The sequence below is a fragment of the Ostrea edulis genome, chromosome 4 (genome assembly GCF_947568905.1).
Source record: "Ostrea edulis chromosome 4, xbOstEdul1.1, whole genome shotgun sequence".
Classification (NCBI taxonomy): domain Eukaryota; kingdom Metazoa; phylum Mollusca; class Bivalvia; order Ostreida; family Ostreidae; genus Ostrea; species Ostrea edulis.
In genome coordinates this window covers 53,346,029-53,360,446 of record NC_079167.1, presented here as the reverse complement: position 1 = coordinate 53,360,446, position 14,418 = coordinate 53,346,029, and the positions used below count along the sequence as shown (strand labels likewise).

Here is a 14,418-nt window from a genome sequence, read left to right as displayed (position 1 = left end):
TCTCAACTGATTCGGTATGCAAGAATATATTCTGTGTATGATCAATTTCAAAAACAATGCCACTCGTGCCATGCCTGTGTCAAACCTAAGACGTTAAAATGGGTAGCGGTTGTTCCTCCACAAACGCTCGGTATTTAGAAGTGAGAATCACTGGTCTTTCGGATATGATCTTTAAAAAGGCGGCCCCGTGTTGCGGCAGGCGTTGACACGATAAAGAACCCTCATTGCTACGACCCTGGGCGCTAAGCATGGGTTTGGTACTTCACCTACAGCTGGTGACGTCTCAATATGAGTTAAGTTTGTTACTGGGGGTTTCAAAGGTCTCGTTTTAAGTCAGCATTTCGCATATTCTTTGGTCGTTATAGTGGTCGAATGCTGTCTGACATTTTTCATGACTATTGTTAGGTCGTTCTTTACGTACTGATTTTGACTATGGATTACCCCATTTACCTGATCAAGATATAGGGCTCATGATGGGTGTGATCGGTCAACAATGGATGCTTACTCCTCCTAGACACCTGCTCCCACCTCAGGTGTTTCCAGGAGTCTGTGCTTGCCCTACTATACACTTTGTATTCGTTTAAGGATATGTGAAATTTATCACTGTTCGATCTATTCACCTTTTACATTTGAACAAACTTGAATCCTTTTCACTCAATGGTACTTATTTGATTTAAATTGACCCGTTTCCCCTACTCTTAATTTTGTATTATTTGTGGGAATTATGAGATTGTTACTGTTCGTTATCTTCAGCTTTCCAGTATTTCTTGAGAATATTTTTTTTTTAAAATAACATCCAATTTTTCATAATTCTCAATGATTCTCCCTTTGAAGAGGGCGTGACCCTCCATTTGAAAAAACAACAACCATGAATCCCATTTTCCCAAGGATGCTTTGTTCCAACTCGGTTGAAAATGGCTCAGCATTATCCGAGAAGGTAAATATGTGAAAAGTTAACGAGTACGCCGATACAGACGACGTTCTATTGAGCAAAAAGAGCTTTGGCTATAATGAGCTAGAAAGGAATGGAGAATGATGGGGTGTCCAAGGTCTGTGTTAGCTCTACATTTAATTTTGTATTTTCATAGAAATTATGAGATTGATCACTGTTTATTATCTTCACTTTTTCATAATACCAGTATATATTTGTTGTGAAAAAGCTGCCAAAGAATTGGACATACAGAAAGGGTTTTGAAACATGTTTGTTATTACACTTTAACATTAAAAATGGCATATTACATGAAAATGATCACATTAATTTTGCATAATTATGACAGTTGTTTGAGTAGGGAGAAGAATTTGAGTGGATAGGAGCGTTGAAATTGGGACTTCCCACTTCAATCATAGTCTTTTTGAAATGAAAATCATATTTCGTCAAGCTCAAGCGGGTATGGCCGGTCGACAGGGAATGCTTAGGTACCCAATCCCACCTCTGGTACATGTATATCCAGGGGTCCATGTTTTCCCAACTCTCTTGTTGTAATAGGAGTTATGAAATTGATCACTGTTCGTTATCTTCACCATTCATGTGGGAGTCATAGAATTATTCTAGGCAAAACAAAGTATTGAAATGAAATGTATTATATAATATTTTTATTTGTATTTGTACAGTGTTACAATATTATACGCAATAACTGAAAGCTCAACGATATATTCAACAGTCTTCATTTATTCACAACACTGAAATTTGTCATGTTTGGTTTTCTTTGAAATAAGCAAACCTGGAAATAACTGACTATTTATCTGTAAAATGTCAGTTTTTACGATTAGTATTACCACACGTGATTAGAATAATTGTATGATAAATCAAAATAGTTATTAATATACACCTCCATACTTATTCCATAAAATGTGAAAAGGATATAGAAATTGACGTATGATAATGCTGACAGTATGAAATGTAAGGAAATAAATACTATTTCATACATATTACCTGCTTTACAACAGGTTTTCTCTAATATCATGGTAATATATTGCACATTTTTTCGACTAGATTTTATGAGTTAAAATACACTTTTGTTATATTATATCACAGATATTGTATGATGATACAAAGCTCTGAGTAAAATACAGCAGACATTGATGCAATGATGAACCGCAAACATTCTCTCCTCTATTTAGACGATAGTGCATACACAAATCCACGATCCCCCAAAATTCATCATTTCCCTAAATTACAAGACAAAGGGGAACCGTAAAACTTCATTTATCTATGATGCAGTACTCACCACTTTATAAGAATCTTAGAAAAATAGGATTCAAAATATGTAGTCTTTTACATGATACTAGCACCATAACGATTTCTGAAAGCGACTCGAAAATCTTCCAGTGTCCTGGTGATGACGTCACTAGCACCACTTCACAACTTTGACACAGCATGGATTTCTCCTTGAATTATGTCATAAATGATGTCATGATGTGGATGATGCCTGCAGATATTCCAGAGCCAACTCGTGACAAAATCGGTATTGTTCCTGTAACATGGCGAAAATGATATATAAGTTACAAGCACATACTTCAAATAATGGTTTGCGTGCCTTACATAAACATGTGCATAAAGAGGTATTTCGGTATATTTAAAAATGTGCATAGAGAGCTATTTTAAGTATATTTAAAAATGTGCACAGCGAGGTATTTTGTATATTTATACATCAGCATGGAGAGGTATTTCGGTATATTTAAACTAGTGCACAGAAAGGTATTCTGTATATGAATTTGATGAATCTAAAATTAGTCATCTTCGACTGAATTATCACTTTTTGTCAATTCTTTTTAACATTGCCACCAGGTAGATGCATTTACATATTCTTTCAACGTAACTTAATCATAAATAGAGAGGGGGACTAGGAAGCTACGTGTCCGGAATATTTGTGGAAAATTCAAGACAATGTTTCGTTCACATCGCTAATACCGGTATGCTAGAAGGAAAGATTATGTAGTGCTGTTTAAAAATGATCGACCATGGTCTGTTCTCCATATCCCGTAATACTTGAACGTAATTATTTTACAAAATGCCATCATTTTACATTTTCCACGAATATCTTTGACACAGTTTGGGACGTGTTGTTTTGAACTCTTACCATATTACAAATAAGTTGAGATCGATTTAGTCGCATCTGTTTCACAGACTGGAATACATCCACCTCTCTGTCTAGTTTGATCCGCTCCACAAGACAACTTGCCGCCACGAACACTCCACTCCTCTCCACTCCATCCCTGTCACACATTAATTATTTACTAGTACTGATTATGAATTAGAATTTTCTGATATTGTAAGAATTATTCCAAGTAAGCATTATTCAAGTAATCATGTTCACATCGTCGACTATAATACTTTCTTGTACTTGAGGCCATAGCTCGTAACGATATTAAATGAGTGTTATAATTAAGATAATCCAATAGAGAAAAGACAAATAAAATGTCCCCTTCAGTCTTACATGCAATGGACGGTAACTGGGGTGTTTTTGAACTGGTTTTGCCATGTGTCCACATTCTCCAGCAGGTCTAGCAGCGAGGCTTTGGTGTTAGGGACCGGCGAACCGTCTTGCCATCGGTGGAAATGGAACTGACGAATCACGCGAGGAACTTCCTGTGGCTGATAAATAAAAATACTTGGGGTGATCTTCTGTATTGACAGCACAGGAAGATTACCTGGTAGATTGGTTAAGGGTTTAAGTACAGTTGCTGGTTGTGGTTTCAACTTACCGTGGTCAACTTTTTATTCCCCGGCTTTCCATATATAATACTTAACACAAATTTGTTTGGTAAATTGTTACATACATATACTACGCCAGTTTCGAGATACGAACTCTTCTGTGTAGGAGGTGGATTTAGTGGAACTTTGAATGACCAAGTGAGACAGAGTGGACATACAGTCAACGAGGTAGACAATGAAATGTATTAAAAGCGGCTTATCTTTTGATATGTAAATGTGGGAAATACAAAATACTATCGAAAGAAATGTTTTACTAAAGTGGAAACATAAAAACAATGTCGTATTTGCAAGTAATATCTTAGATATGGTACTTATGACAAACGAAATAACGTGATATGATAAGAATTCTATGTATTTAATTACTCCCTAAATACTTATAACTTACTTAGTTTGTGTATCAGTCGAATTCGGGTGATCAAACAGCATATGAGAAACTTACTGAGTACATTCACTTACGCAGTGATGAATATTAGTCCCACTCCCGCGTGTAAACAAATTGTTTCGCGCCTCACTATGTACGAGAGTTCTCCAAAGGGAAATAACTCGGGTGTATCTCGAAACCGGCGTAATGATATCCACATACAGACTTTTTATGCTTACATTTAGGGTATTCGTAATGGTGAAGTCCCTCACAGTAATACTGGGATCAGATTTGATTTCTGCTGTGGTTTCCACTATGAAAGGTCCAAACTTTTCACCACAAGTTTCCAGAGTCCAGTACTGCTGACACATCTAAAGTAAGAAAGCTTACACCTGACCGACTGATTCTAAACAAGGTCAGCCTGTGAGTGTAATATTGACAGTCTGAAATAAGCAACTAAGCGCGACATTACTTATTTCCACGCCATAATTCAAACGGTCTTCAAATTCAGCAATTTCCATGTCGAGATATTCATAATTAAAAAACCGAATTTTTTTTGTTCCCAATACTGATTTCTATTTGGGATAGGTCAGTAATTTTTTTTACGATCTTCGTGATTTGTCTAAAATGTCCATTTCCAAGGTAGTTTTATGACGAGTTAATATGAGCACCACATGTGAACCAAAACAATTTTCATGTTATTTCAAAATTAAGTTACTATATTCAGGCTGGTGTTTACACATTCTGAAGTAGAAAACAAAAGAACTTAAAACAACAGACCCATGAGCCTTAATGGTCACCCGAGTACCATGCATCAATTTTCAAATCTCATGACTCGTGTGCATGACATTTTAAAAATCATTAATACGCAAACATTTCTAATACATCATTAGGTAATTTGTCATAGGGCTTAAAACTCCTATTCTAGGAATATTCAGTATACAAGTCCATGTTTTCTTGCTCATGTAATAATAATGATAGACCCTGATTCCCCCAGTAATAATTTTCACAAGTTTAATAGACAACTACATGCTCATTGTAATCATGCAAACATTTCGTCTCCTTGATGTCTAGAAGTAAAAAAAAGTTTTTCAAAGATATAATGCATTTTAAATTTATGACCAACTTAGCTCCACCCTGGGGCTGAACCATAAACCTGGAGGTAATGAATCTCACAGATTTCGTAGAGCCCCGAGTACTCGTTATAATCATGCAAATATTTTGCCACCTTGATGTCAAGAAGGTTCTCCAAGATATAATGCTTTTTCAAGATATGACCAACTTAGCCCCACAATTTTGGTAGAGGGCTTATAATCATGCAAACAGTTTAACAGCTTGATGTCCAGGAGTAAAGAAAATGTTTTTTAGATATTGCTTTAACTTTGATGGTTTCAGCCCCATGGAGGCAGAGTCTATGAAATTCACAATTTTTTTTCCCTTTAACCAAATATGCTATATACCAAAATTGGTTAAAAGTAAGCTGAAAATGTTCAAAAGCTTACGACCTACGCACGACGGACGAAAACAAATGACAATATGTCAAACGAGTAACTCGGGCACCTAAAAATACATAATATGGCCTTTCGAAAGAAAACGGCGGAACATACACACTTTTGTGACGTTGTAAATAGTAAATTAAAGAGTTTTTACTAAAATTACAAGTAATTTTATATGCATAAACTATTTGACGTTTAACTTATTTACAAATATTTGTTTTTCGAGTAGTTTTAATTCCGAATGACCTCAAATTTATATTTGTATGGATTGAGTTTATTCCAGCGCAAGTTTGTCTACGCGTGCACATTGACCATGTGGTGCGGATATTTTCTCCCTTTACTCTCTGGAAGCAAGTGATCAACCATTCGTTAAATCAATGTTTGCTAAAATCTTTGTATTGCATTTGAAAATTAACGTGCATCTTATATTGTAGTAAGCAGATCATGTGCTTCAAAAGAAAAGGCATACATGCGCAATTTCACTGTGGTATTGGATGCCAAATACAAGCTTATTGTTTTATGCTTTCCCTTACAGTTTTAGACAATTAGACTACACTTTATGGATTAGACACCATTAGAAAAGAGGAATATTAGAAAAACAAATTGTGCGCTTTGGAATAAAAGATCTTGGTGGTGTTTTGTTTGTTTTGTTTTTATTTAGAAAATCTGCGTATTTTTCAGATATATCTACTATCTTGTTCAGTTTCTATTTATATCTCTTGACGTGAAGACATACTTCATCAGTCTCCTCAATTTCATTCAACATGACGATGCAGTAGGAATTCTGATCATAAATCATTCTCCAGAAATCCACCGCAGTATTCGGCAAAGGCATCTGAGTAACAATGAAGGCATCCTTCCTGTGATAACCCTGGAAAAAAAGACATAGAAAAACCCACAACAGAGTTATCCTGATAAAAATGCTCTCTTTACCTCTAGAACGAAAAATGGGAACAGGTGCGCGTGACTTACGTTGAGGAAGACAGCGTTAATGTAATTATTGTAATCCTCCACGGGTGTAACTAGGTAGGGACGACATCTGTTGGCTGCAACACAACAAAAACACCGTTATATCATTGCACTAATAACAATCGTTCCCCATCAAGAAATAAATAAAATGCAAAAAATCTGTCTGTACTTTGCAAACTGTTATCATTATTCATAAAACGCAATACCTGGCACAACATTTTTGTCCCTATTTTTGAATATGTTCTCTGGTTTTAAGGCAGCAGATGTGTCTTCTTTTTCCATTGTAGATGATATCAGATTTAACACCTACAGGAATGTAGGGGATGTTATGCAACTTATCGCAACAACATATCAATGATATACAAGACTGACATGAATGACTTTTAAAAACTTGGGAGTTTTGGTAAACACTTTGAGCGCCAAAAGAAGTTTTTTACGAAAAGTGATAGAAGTTTGAACCTCAAATTGCTCCTCTAGTTTGGATTTGCCGATGCTTTGATCGTATTCCAACATTTCTGACAAGGCCTCAGGATAAGCGACCACGGGGATGGTGGTATCCCCACATATCAAGGCTTCCAGCAGAACGTCATAGACGAAGATGTATTGTTCCTGCAAAAACACCCCAGTCATGGATGAGCGACAGATAAACGTATTTATCATCTAAATCGCAACAACAACAAAATTGATGGGAACCAGAGCAATTAGCATTTCCTTGATAATTAAACTGTCTCATGTTTTGTATGATACTTCTTTTCATAATACATTGCTGCAACTTTGAACTCGTTCACGTACAGACAAAAATTGCTTCTGTGAAAATATTGATTGCCTGCATATTTCCTATATAAGGCGTGCATATTTATCATGCATTTCACAGAATATCACTTCTATTCGTTGTATTTGTATTGATAACAAAGTATAAATGAATTCAGAGAGTTTCCGTGTAATGATTTGTTGCGCGTATGAATCTTGGTAACATATTACATCTACCTTAACGGCTATAGGATTCCAACAGAAATGAACAAATACATTTCACTTTTGAAAACACATGAGGGTATGAACTGCGACGCTTTCCACCGGCGTACTTCATGAAACGCGTTAGCTTTTATTTTTTAATTAACTAATCATTAGAATGCTGGAGTACAGCGAAACTTATAGGACTGACCAATGTCTGCACCATATTGACCCGCTGGGTCCGCATCAGCTGGACAAAGTTATGCACATCTATAATCCCCTCGTGTTTGGCCTGTTCCAGGTTCACATCCACAGCGATATAGGTCCCTGTTCGTCCCACACCAGCACTGTCAAAATGAAACAAATGTAGACAAATTACAAATATCTATTCTCTCTGGAGATTGCCTTAACATGTCGATTGTACATGTAGAATATTTTTAATTTTCTTTAATTATTTAGATAATTTTCTATAGTGTACCTGCAGTGTACAATGGGTGGTCCATTATTCAGGGGGTCGTAGACGCGGATCTTTTGTCTCATCAATAAAAGGGAGTGTCCAAATTTGGGAACTCCGTGATCTGGCCACGTGGTGTAGTGAAATTGTTTAATGGTTCGATTCTCACCATCCTGGTAGATGAAGGTTACAAAACCACTGCATTCAATTTGTTTAAAAACGTATATCCATATAAAAACACTTGAGCGGATACTAGCATATTGGCATATGATAATTTTCAAATAATCTTTTACCAATTTTATATTCTATATATTCTTATATTATATAGATTATGATCCGCATTCAAATGTAAAATAAAAACCAAAAGAGCTGGTTTGTTGTTGGTCATTTATTTGTAACTTACCCTTTGTATATGGAATGTTCTAATTGAGAAGTCTGGATGACTCTCAACTGAGACGAGTTTGACCTTGATACCCGCGTATTCCTTTGTGTCGCTAGCCTCTGGCCAGTATTGCTCACATTTTTTCTACAAAATGAAACAAAAATGAAGGAAATTATTAACCATCATGTTTGTTTAATAGTCTTTGGTAATCAATGGCCAAGATGTTAAGGTTTATAAAGAATACAATCATTACCTTTCCCGTTTCCGTCGGGTTGGTTAACATAATGACTGTTTTAGATTTTTCTTCCCAAACTATTCTCCAGATATCGTTCATCGTGGATTTTGTTGGCCCTAGAATTTGCGAGATGTTATGACGTTATCAGCACAAAGATTTAGATTAAAATCGAAGTGTTCATATTTGTATTCTCTTACCCTGTGCAGCAATGTAAGCTTTTGACCTTTTGTAGCCCTGAAATGGAGAAAGCAACATATTGCTTGCGAAATTATAATTCGTTCATTTTGGTGAAATTTACAATATTCCTGAAATGGAAAAAGCAACATATTGCTTGCGGAATTATAATTCGTTCATTTTGGTGAAATTTACAATATTCCTGAAATTGAGAAAGCAACATATTGCTTACGAAATAATAATTTCTTTCATTTTGGTGAAATTTACAATATTCCTGAAATTGAGAAAGCAACATATTGCTTGCGAAATTATAATTCGTTCAATTTGTTGAAATTTACAACATTCCGATATTTTCTTACCTCGATATAGTTAGCATTTGTGTAATCGTCATGAACATCTCCATTCATCGGCTTCAGAACAACACGACTATGATCATCTTAGATAAACAATGAGCACTTTAGTACATCTTATGTAGTTCTATACGATACAAATGCACAATTCAAATAAATCATCTACAACTTACAGGCAATGATATTTCCATAGCGATTCTTGTCCTTGTTTTCGGATTTCTTTGCAATTTCGCAGCTTGCCGTCAAACCAACAGGAATAAGCTAAAATATCACAAAATCAACTTCAGGCACCCTCAATGTACAGCTATCCTGTTTGATTTCATTATCATTCTTAGGTTGACCACTCACCCTGTACTCTCGTTTTAAGCCTTCTGCTTCGTTTATCTTATTGGCCTTGACATAATCCCAGAGATCTTCGACCTTGACCGGAACTATCGTACAGAGACCTATATTGCCATAAACTGGTTCTGAGTCCCCATCCGTACCGGAACTGGGCTCAATTAATGGTTCTATCTCGATATCATCTAAAACACAAGTAAAATCGGATATCATTTACCCATAAGAATATGTGATTGTCGAGGGAAAATGTTTCCCGTGATGTGCAGATGTGCAAGAAAAAGGAAACAATCTACATATCTAAAAGCAACTTAACCGAAAGAGTATGTGTAAAGCATTCTAACTAGTGAACATTAAAATGAAATACTGAACTAATTTTCTTTTACACAGTGGGTGTTATTTCCTTCAAATCGTTGTCAACACAACATATATACATTTCCTTGAATACACAGATGTGCATTTCATTCCCATACCCAGTTATAAATTCAATTCGTATCTCATTTCTCTACTTTAAAAAATCAATTTCTTCAAAATTGTCATTGACCACAACGTGCCAACACGATATTGATCAGACCAAGCACACACAATGGGATTTGTCTCTTAAAACTGATGGGCTTATCCATGCTCTGTAGTCTCATGCGACTTGTCTTGTCCAGACTTCCCTGCAACCCCATTTATTTTCCCCATGCCAGCAACACAAGTGCATGCAAAATAAACGGAATATGTACACAGAACTGAAAACTATGCATGCCGCTCATTTCTCAAACGTTCCCAATCGGGGTTCCCTCGATCACTCACTCCAGCTGATCTTTGTTTTTCTGACCTCTACTTGTCTAATCCATTTGTACATCTTGAACCCATAATACTCCCCGTGTTACGATATGACATAGAGGCAAAAAAGAAATATGATAACAATTACAAACTCATCCAGAACACATTTATGCACATGTTTACAATATTTTTGTTTATACAATAAAGCTAGTGAGTACTCTACCGGAATACCAATTGTGATTGGTTTCTGCTTTTTTATTTGTAAGAAAATGATACAATTCTAACAATCAGCTTTCACAACTATTTTTAAAACGTAATCACAATATCACTAACTCCCCAGATGTTGAGTAATTGTGTTTCCAAAGATAATTACTTAATGTTCTAGAATGGGAATACACACAGTATAGTTTCTACCTTTGTATATTTCTTATCTGGGTGTGCATACAGCATTTCACGCTCTGCTTGTATATCTCATTGTAAAGATTTTTTTTTCTTTCAAATAACCCTTTTCTATATCAACAACTCCTAGATACCACTGGACAAAAATACACAAAAACTTTTTTGACATCAAAAAACAAGCATATTGTAATTAAGTATTGTGATACAACATCTTTACCAAACATCAACAAAATACAACCCTTTGCCTCACCTTTTAAAGTTTTTTAAACCAGCATGCATTTAAAATAGAAAATATGAACATGAAAGGTATTTTTTACACAAGCAAATTGGGATTTCTGAAGGACATTTAACTATTTCTGAGGAGAAAACACGGTTGCTATACACCTTCACAAATGTATAATACTTACTTCTGTACCATTGTGCTAATTCTAAAATTCATAAAACATCTCTTACTTTTTTCTGTCTAACTTTGAAAAGTAAGTATCAGTTCATTATACTGTATGAGAGGATAAGAACAGAACCGCGTGTTGTAAACTCTGATCCTTACCAACAGGAGTGGACGGAGTTGAAGTGTCCGGTTCTGGAATGATAGTGGGACCAAAATTTGGCATCTCCGCTTTCTCTCTCTCTGAGGCAATATGGCGTTTCCTATAGCAGCATAATCATGGTAAATTAAATCAGAATCAGGACGACAATAATGGTGCAGTTCTGGACAATGTATCTCATTCCACTAAATTTATTCATACATGAATGAATTGAATTAATCATAAAACCTTTTTTTTTTAAGAAAAAGAAAAGAAAAGGGTTGCCAGCTAATGGGCTTTTTTAAATGAAAGTTTCGCTTTTAAACTTTATCACAGGAAATAGAAGTCTTAAAATGTTCCATATAATTATATTCTGATAATCATTTTCAATATTAGTAATGCATTAAAAGCCCTACCTCCACAAGAAGAGAAACAGTGCGAAGACAAGGATAAGCAAGATGAAAACAACAATGACAGCGACGATGACTGGGGCATGGTTGTTCTCGGGAGCTGTTGTTACTCTTCGTGCTTTAAAAGAGAACCGGGAATCGTTGTCATTAACATGTTCTGCATACCAGCAATAATACATTGACTTAATTGCCGTTCTCTTATTTTGCCCTGTGAAGACCCTGATCGTGTGTTTGTGTAGTTCATAAACAGTAATTATGGAAACAATAAAATATCGTGCTTGTTATCGCTCCCTGTTGGGAAATAAGACTGGAGTAATTGCATATTTGTTAAGAAACTGTACTTGGAGGCTGAAAATGTATTGGTGTAATGCATGCTATAGAAATAATTTTCATTATGTTCAATTATTGTAGTCTAAATTGCGATTGATCTCACGACATCTAATGCATATTTTTATATTTTGGTATTTACTTGAAAAAGGTCATATCACCTACCTTCTTCACTTAAGGCTTGTGAGAAGGACTTCTTTTCTAACTGAAATGCAAATACAAGTTATATTCAAATTAGGAGATATTTGAACAATCTTGCCAATAGTTATTCTAACGCCCATCGACTAATCCCTACAAGGAAGAGCTTAAAGTCAGCCGATTATCTTTTAGCATTTGAAAGAGATTTATTCGCTGCCGATGCAATTCTTGTCACGGGTTCTGTAATTACAAGAAAATTGCATTTGTAGCGACCGAAACATCCCCAAACAATAATCAGATTCCGTTATATCGATGCAACCTTTTCACTCCTGGCTGATACATCAGACAGTCGCGTAATCAACATGCCTTTTACCGTTCTTCCTGGTAAACACCCCAAATATATTGCAGACTTTTAAAGTTAGGACTAAAGAAAAAAAACTTACCCCATCCAATATTGTGTAGGCTCCATACCAGATGGAATATTCGCGCCGTGGTTCCAGTGGTGCGTTATAATATCCCTCATATGTACTGTTGTCGCCAACTACAAAGACTTGATAGGAATGGTCACGTGGTAGTTGGGCAGCAATATACGCTCTGACATCACGTTCTTTGGCACCTTTAAAATCTAATCTGACGTCACGAATGCCATCTTCAATGCCTCGTTTTGAAACTCGATAAGATGATGCGAAAGACGTTTCCTCCACTATGATTCGGTAAAAACTGAGAAATACGAAAAATGCAAATAATATTTATTTCACAACGACTTCAAATACATTGTCTTTAAATTGGAGTGAAGAAAAATACATACCTTATGTTTTCATCCTCTAGAGGTTGTAGAGATAAAGTCATTGTGGTGGATGAGCGTTCCAAGATAACAGGAGCTGGTGGTTGGATGGGGTCTATAAATAAAGAATAATAATGCATTATAAGTACAACTCAATCACTAATGACGTCATTTGAAATTAGCACCGTAATTGGTGTGTTTTTGTTTGTCCATACCAATGTTCTTAGTCCACACTTTGATGGATTTGGTGGGACCAGACCCCTGGCTGGTAGAGGCGCTGATACTACAGGTATGCATCGTACCACTCCTTAGGCCACCAATAGTCACGCGGGTGACTTTGCTTGGAACTACTCTATTCTTGTGCTGTGAATTTTCTGATTTACACGAAACCTGTGACGAGTACAAGAACCATAGAGACTCAATAATACATGCTTTACTCACGTGATGAATTGATATATTTCATTGACTTTAAAACCATATTAAGTGTCATGTATTGTACAGATTTAGCATCTATTCAGCTTCTAAATATTTTCATCGACGTCTGTCATAAATTCATGCAATGTAGAGTAACAGTTTCATACACGTATTCATCAACACCTACAATAATTTGATGCATTGTAGCTTTAAAGCCTCATAAACATACGCATCAACACCTATGATATATTCATGAAGTTTAGAATTACAGCTATATACTGGGATCTTTCAACTCACCAGATAGGATTGAATATTTCCATTACTAAGCCCCGGTTCCTTCCATACCAAAGATATCGAGTTATCGGTTCGGGATTCATTTTTGAAGGCAGTTACTTCAGAGGGAACTAAAATAAAAGAATCCCCAAACCCATTAAATAATATCTACAGTGTATAGGGGTCATAATTGACAGCTTGAACTTTTTATGATAGTATTGAAATAGACCAGCATGCCCTGTTTTTTGCATTACCTCCCTCTAAAGTAGATGCGGAAAGAACTGGCGTGGGATCGCCTTGTCCGGCAGAATTAACAGCCATGATCTGTTGAAGGTGCGAGGAATAATGAAAAAACAATTCTAAAAACGATGACAGTAACACGAAAAGCAAGAGCAACGCTTACGCTGCAAAATACGCCCGTCCAATATATTCCGAACTGCAGTAGTAATCAAAAAACAGATTAACATCTAAATAAACCATGTTTTGGTCAAAAGATGGGTCTGACAGTGTTTTTTCTTCTTCGATACATTTCTCTAATATCGGAGAGTTTTATCAAAATGTTAGTTCTAAGATGGTTTTGTTGGGATATCAAATGGAGGGAAGATTTCACTCCAATACCGTATAAACTGAGAAGCAAAATGACTACTTTTCAAACTAGGCTAACACGAACACCTTGGCGAACATGTTCATTAAGTTTGATGATCTTAGCCTTATCATACTGTGTTTCTTCTTCTACATGATTATCCATGCAAGTATAATCTTGATTTTTGACCTTGAAAAATAACAGACATCATCCTTTCACCATGGGGAACATTGTACCATGTTTGATTATTCTACCATTAATAATACTCTTTTTATCATTTCCACAGGTGCTGATGGATTAACAGACAGACACATAAATATGATTATCTTAGCCTCATTAGTACTTTTTCTATCTTGTTTTTATTTATGCCTA

At 35.8% G+C, this 14,418-nt stretch overlaps 1 protein-coding gene across 9 annotated transcripts in view; it reads right to left on the bottom strand.

Moving 5' to 3' along the window:
* Window positions 1–1,576: 1,576 nt before the first annotated feature.
* LOC125671447 (receptor-type tyrosine-protein phosphatase kappa-like) overlaps window positions 1,577–14,418 on the bottom strand; it is a 37,593-nt gene continuing 24,751 nt past the window's right edge. For 5 of the 9 annotated variants that reach the window (XM_048907195.2, XM_048907197.2, XM_048907200.2 and 2 more), the window contains 25 exons: window positions 13,718–13,787; window positions 13,488–13,594; window positions 12,992–13,166; window positions 12,801–12,891; window positions 12,436–12,712; window positions 12,020–12,059; window positions 11,534–11,645; window positions 11,141–11,241; window positions 11,001–11,021; window positions 9,436–9,611; window positions 9,261–9,348; window positions 9,097–9,173; window positions 8,761–8,797; window positions 8,582–8,679; window positions 8,350–8,472; window positions 7,971–8,119; window positions 7,704–7,839; window positions 7,001–7,150; window positions 6,748–6,847; window positions 6,545–6,618; window positions 6,309–6,443; window positions 4,316–4,447; window positions 3,438–3,595; window positions 3,081–3,216; window positions 1,577–2,474 (listed from right to left, as the gene is read on the bottom strand). In XM_048907195.2, coding sequence (XP_048763152.1) covers window positions 2,412–2,474; window positions 3,081–3,216; window positions 3,438–3,595; window positions 4,316–4,447; window positions 6,309–6,443; window positions 6,545–6,618; window positions 6,748–6,847; window positions 7,001–7,150; window positions 7,704–7,839; window positions 7,971–8,119; window positions 8,350–8,472; window positions 8,582–8,679; window positions 8,761–8,797; window positions 9,097–9,173; window positions 9,261–9,348; window positions 9,436–9,611; window positions 11,001–11,021; window positions 11,141–11,241; window positions 11,534–11,645; window positions 12,020–12,059; window positions 12,436–12,712; window positions 12,801–12,891; window positions 12,992–13,166; window positions 13,488–13,594; window positions 13,718–13,787 — 2,826 coding nt within the window. In that variant the 3' untranslated portion in view covers window positions 1,577–2,411. The remainder of the gene's footprint in view (window positions 2,475–3,080; window positions 3,217–3,437; window positions 3,596–4,315; window positions 4,448–6,308; window positions 6,444–6,544; window positions 6,619–6,747; window positions 6,848–7,000; window positions 7,151–7,703; window positions 7,840–7,970; window positions 8,120–8,349; window positions 8,473–8,581; window positions 8,680–8,760; window positions 8,798–9,096; window positions 9,174–9,260; window positions 9,349–9,435; window positions 9,612–11,000; window positions 11,022–11,140; window positions 11,242–11,533; window positions 11,646–12,019; window positions 12,060–12,435; window positions 12,713–12,800; window positions 12,892–12,991; window positions 13,167–13,487; window positions 13,595–13,717; window positions 13,788–14,418) is intronic. The other 4 variants (XM_048907196.2, XM_048907199.2, XM_056162938.1 and 1 more) reach the window with 1 other exon arrangement.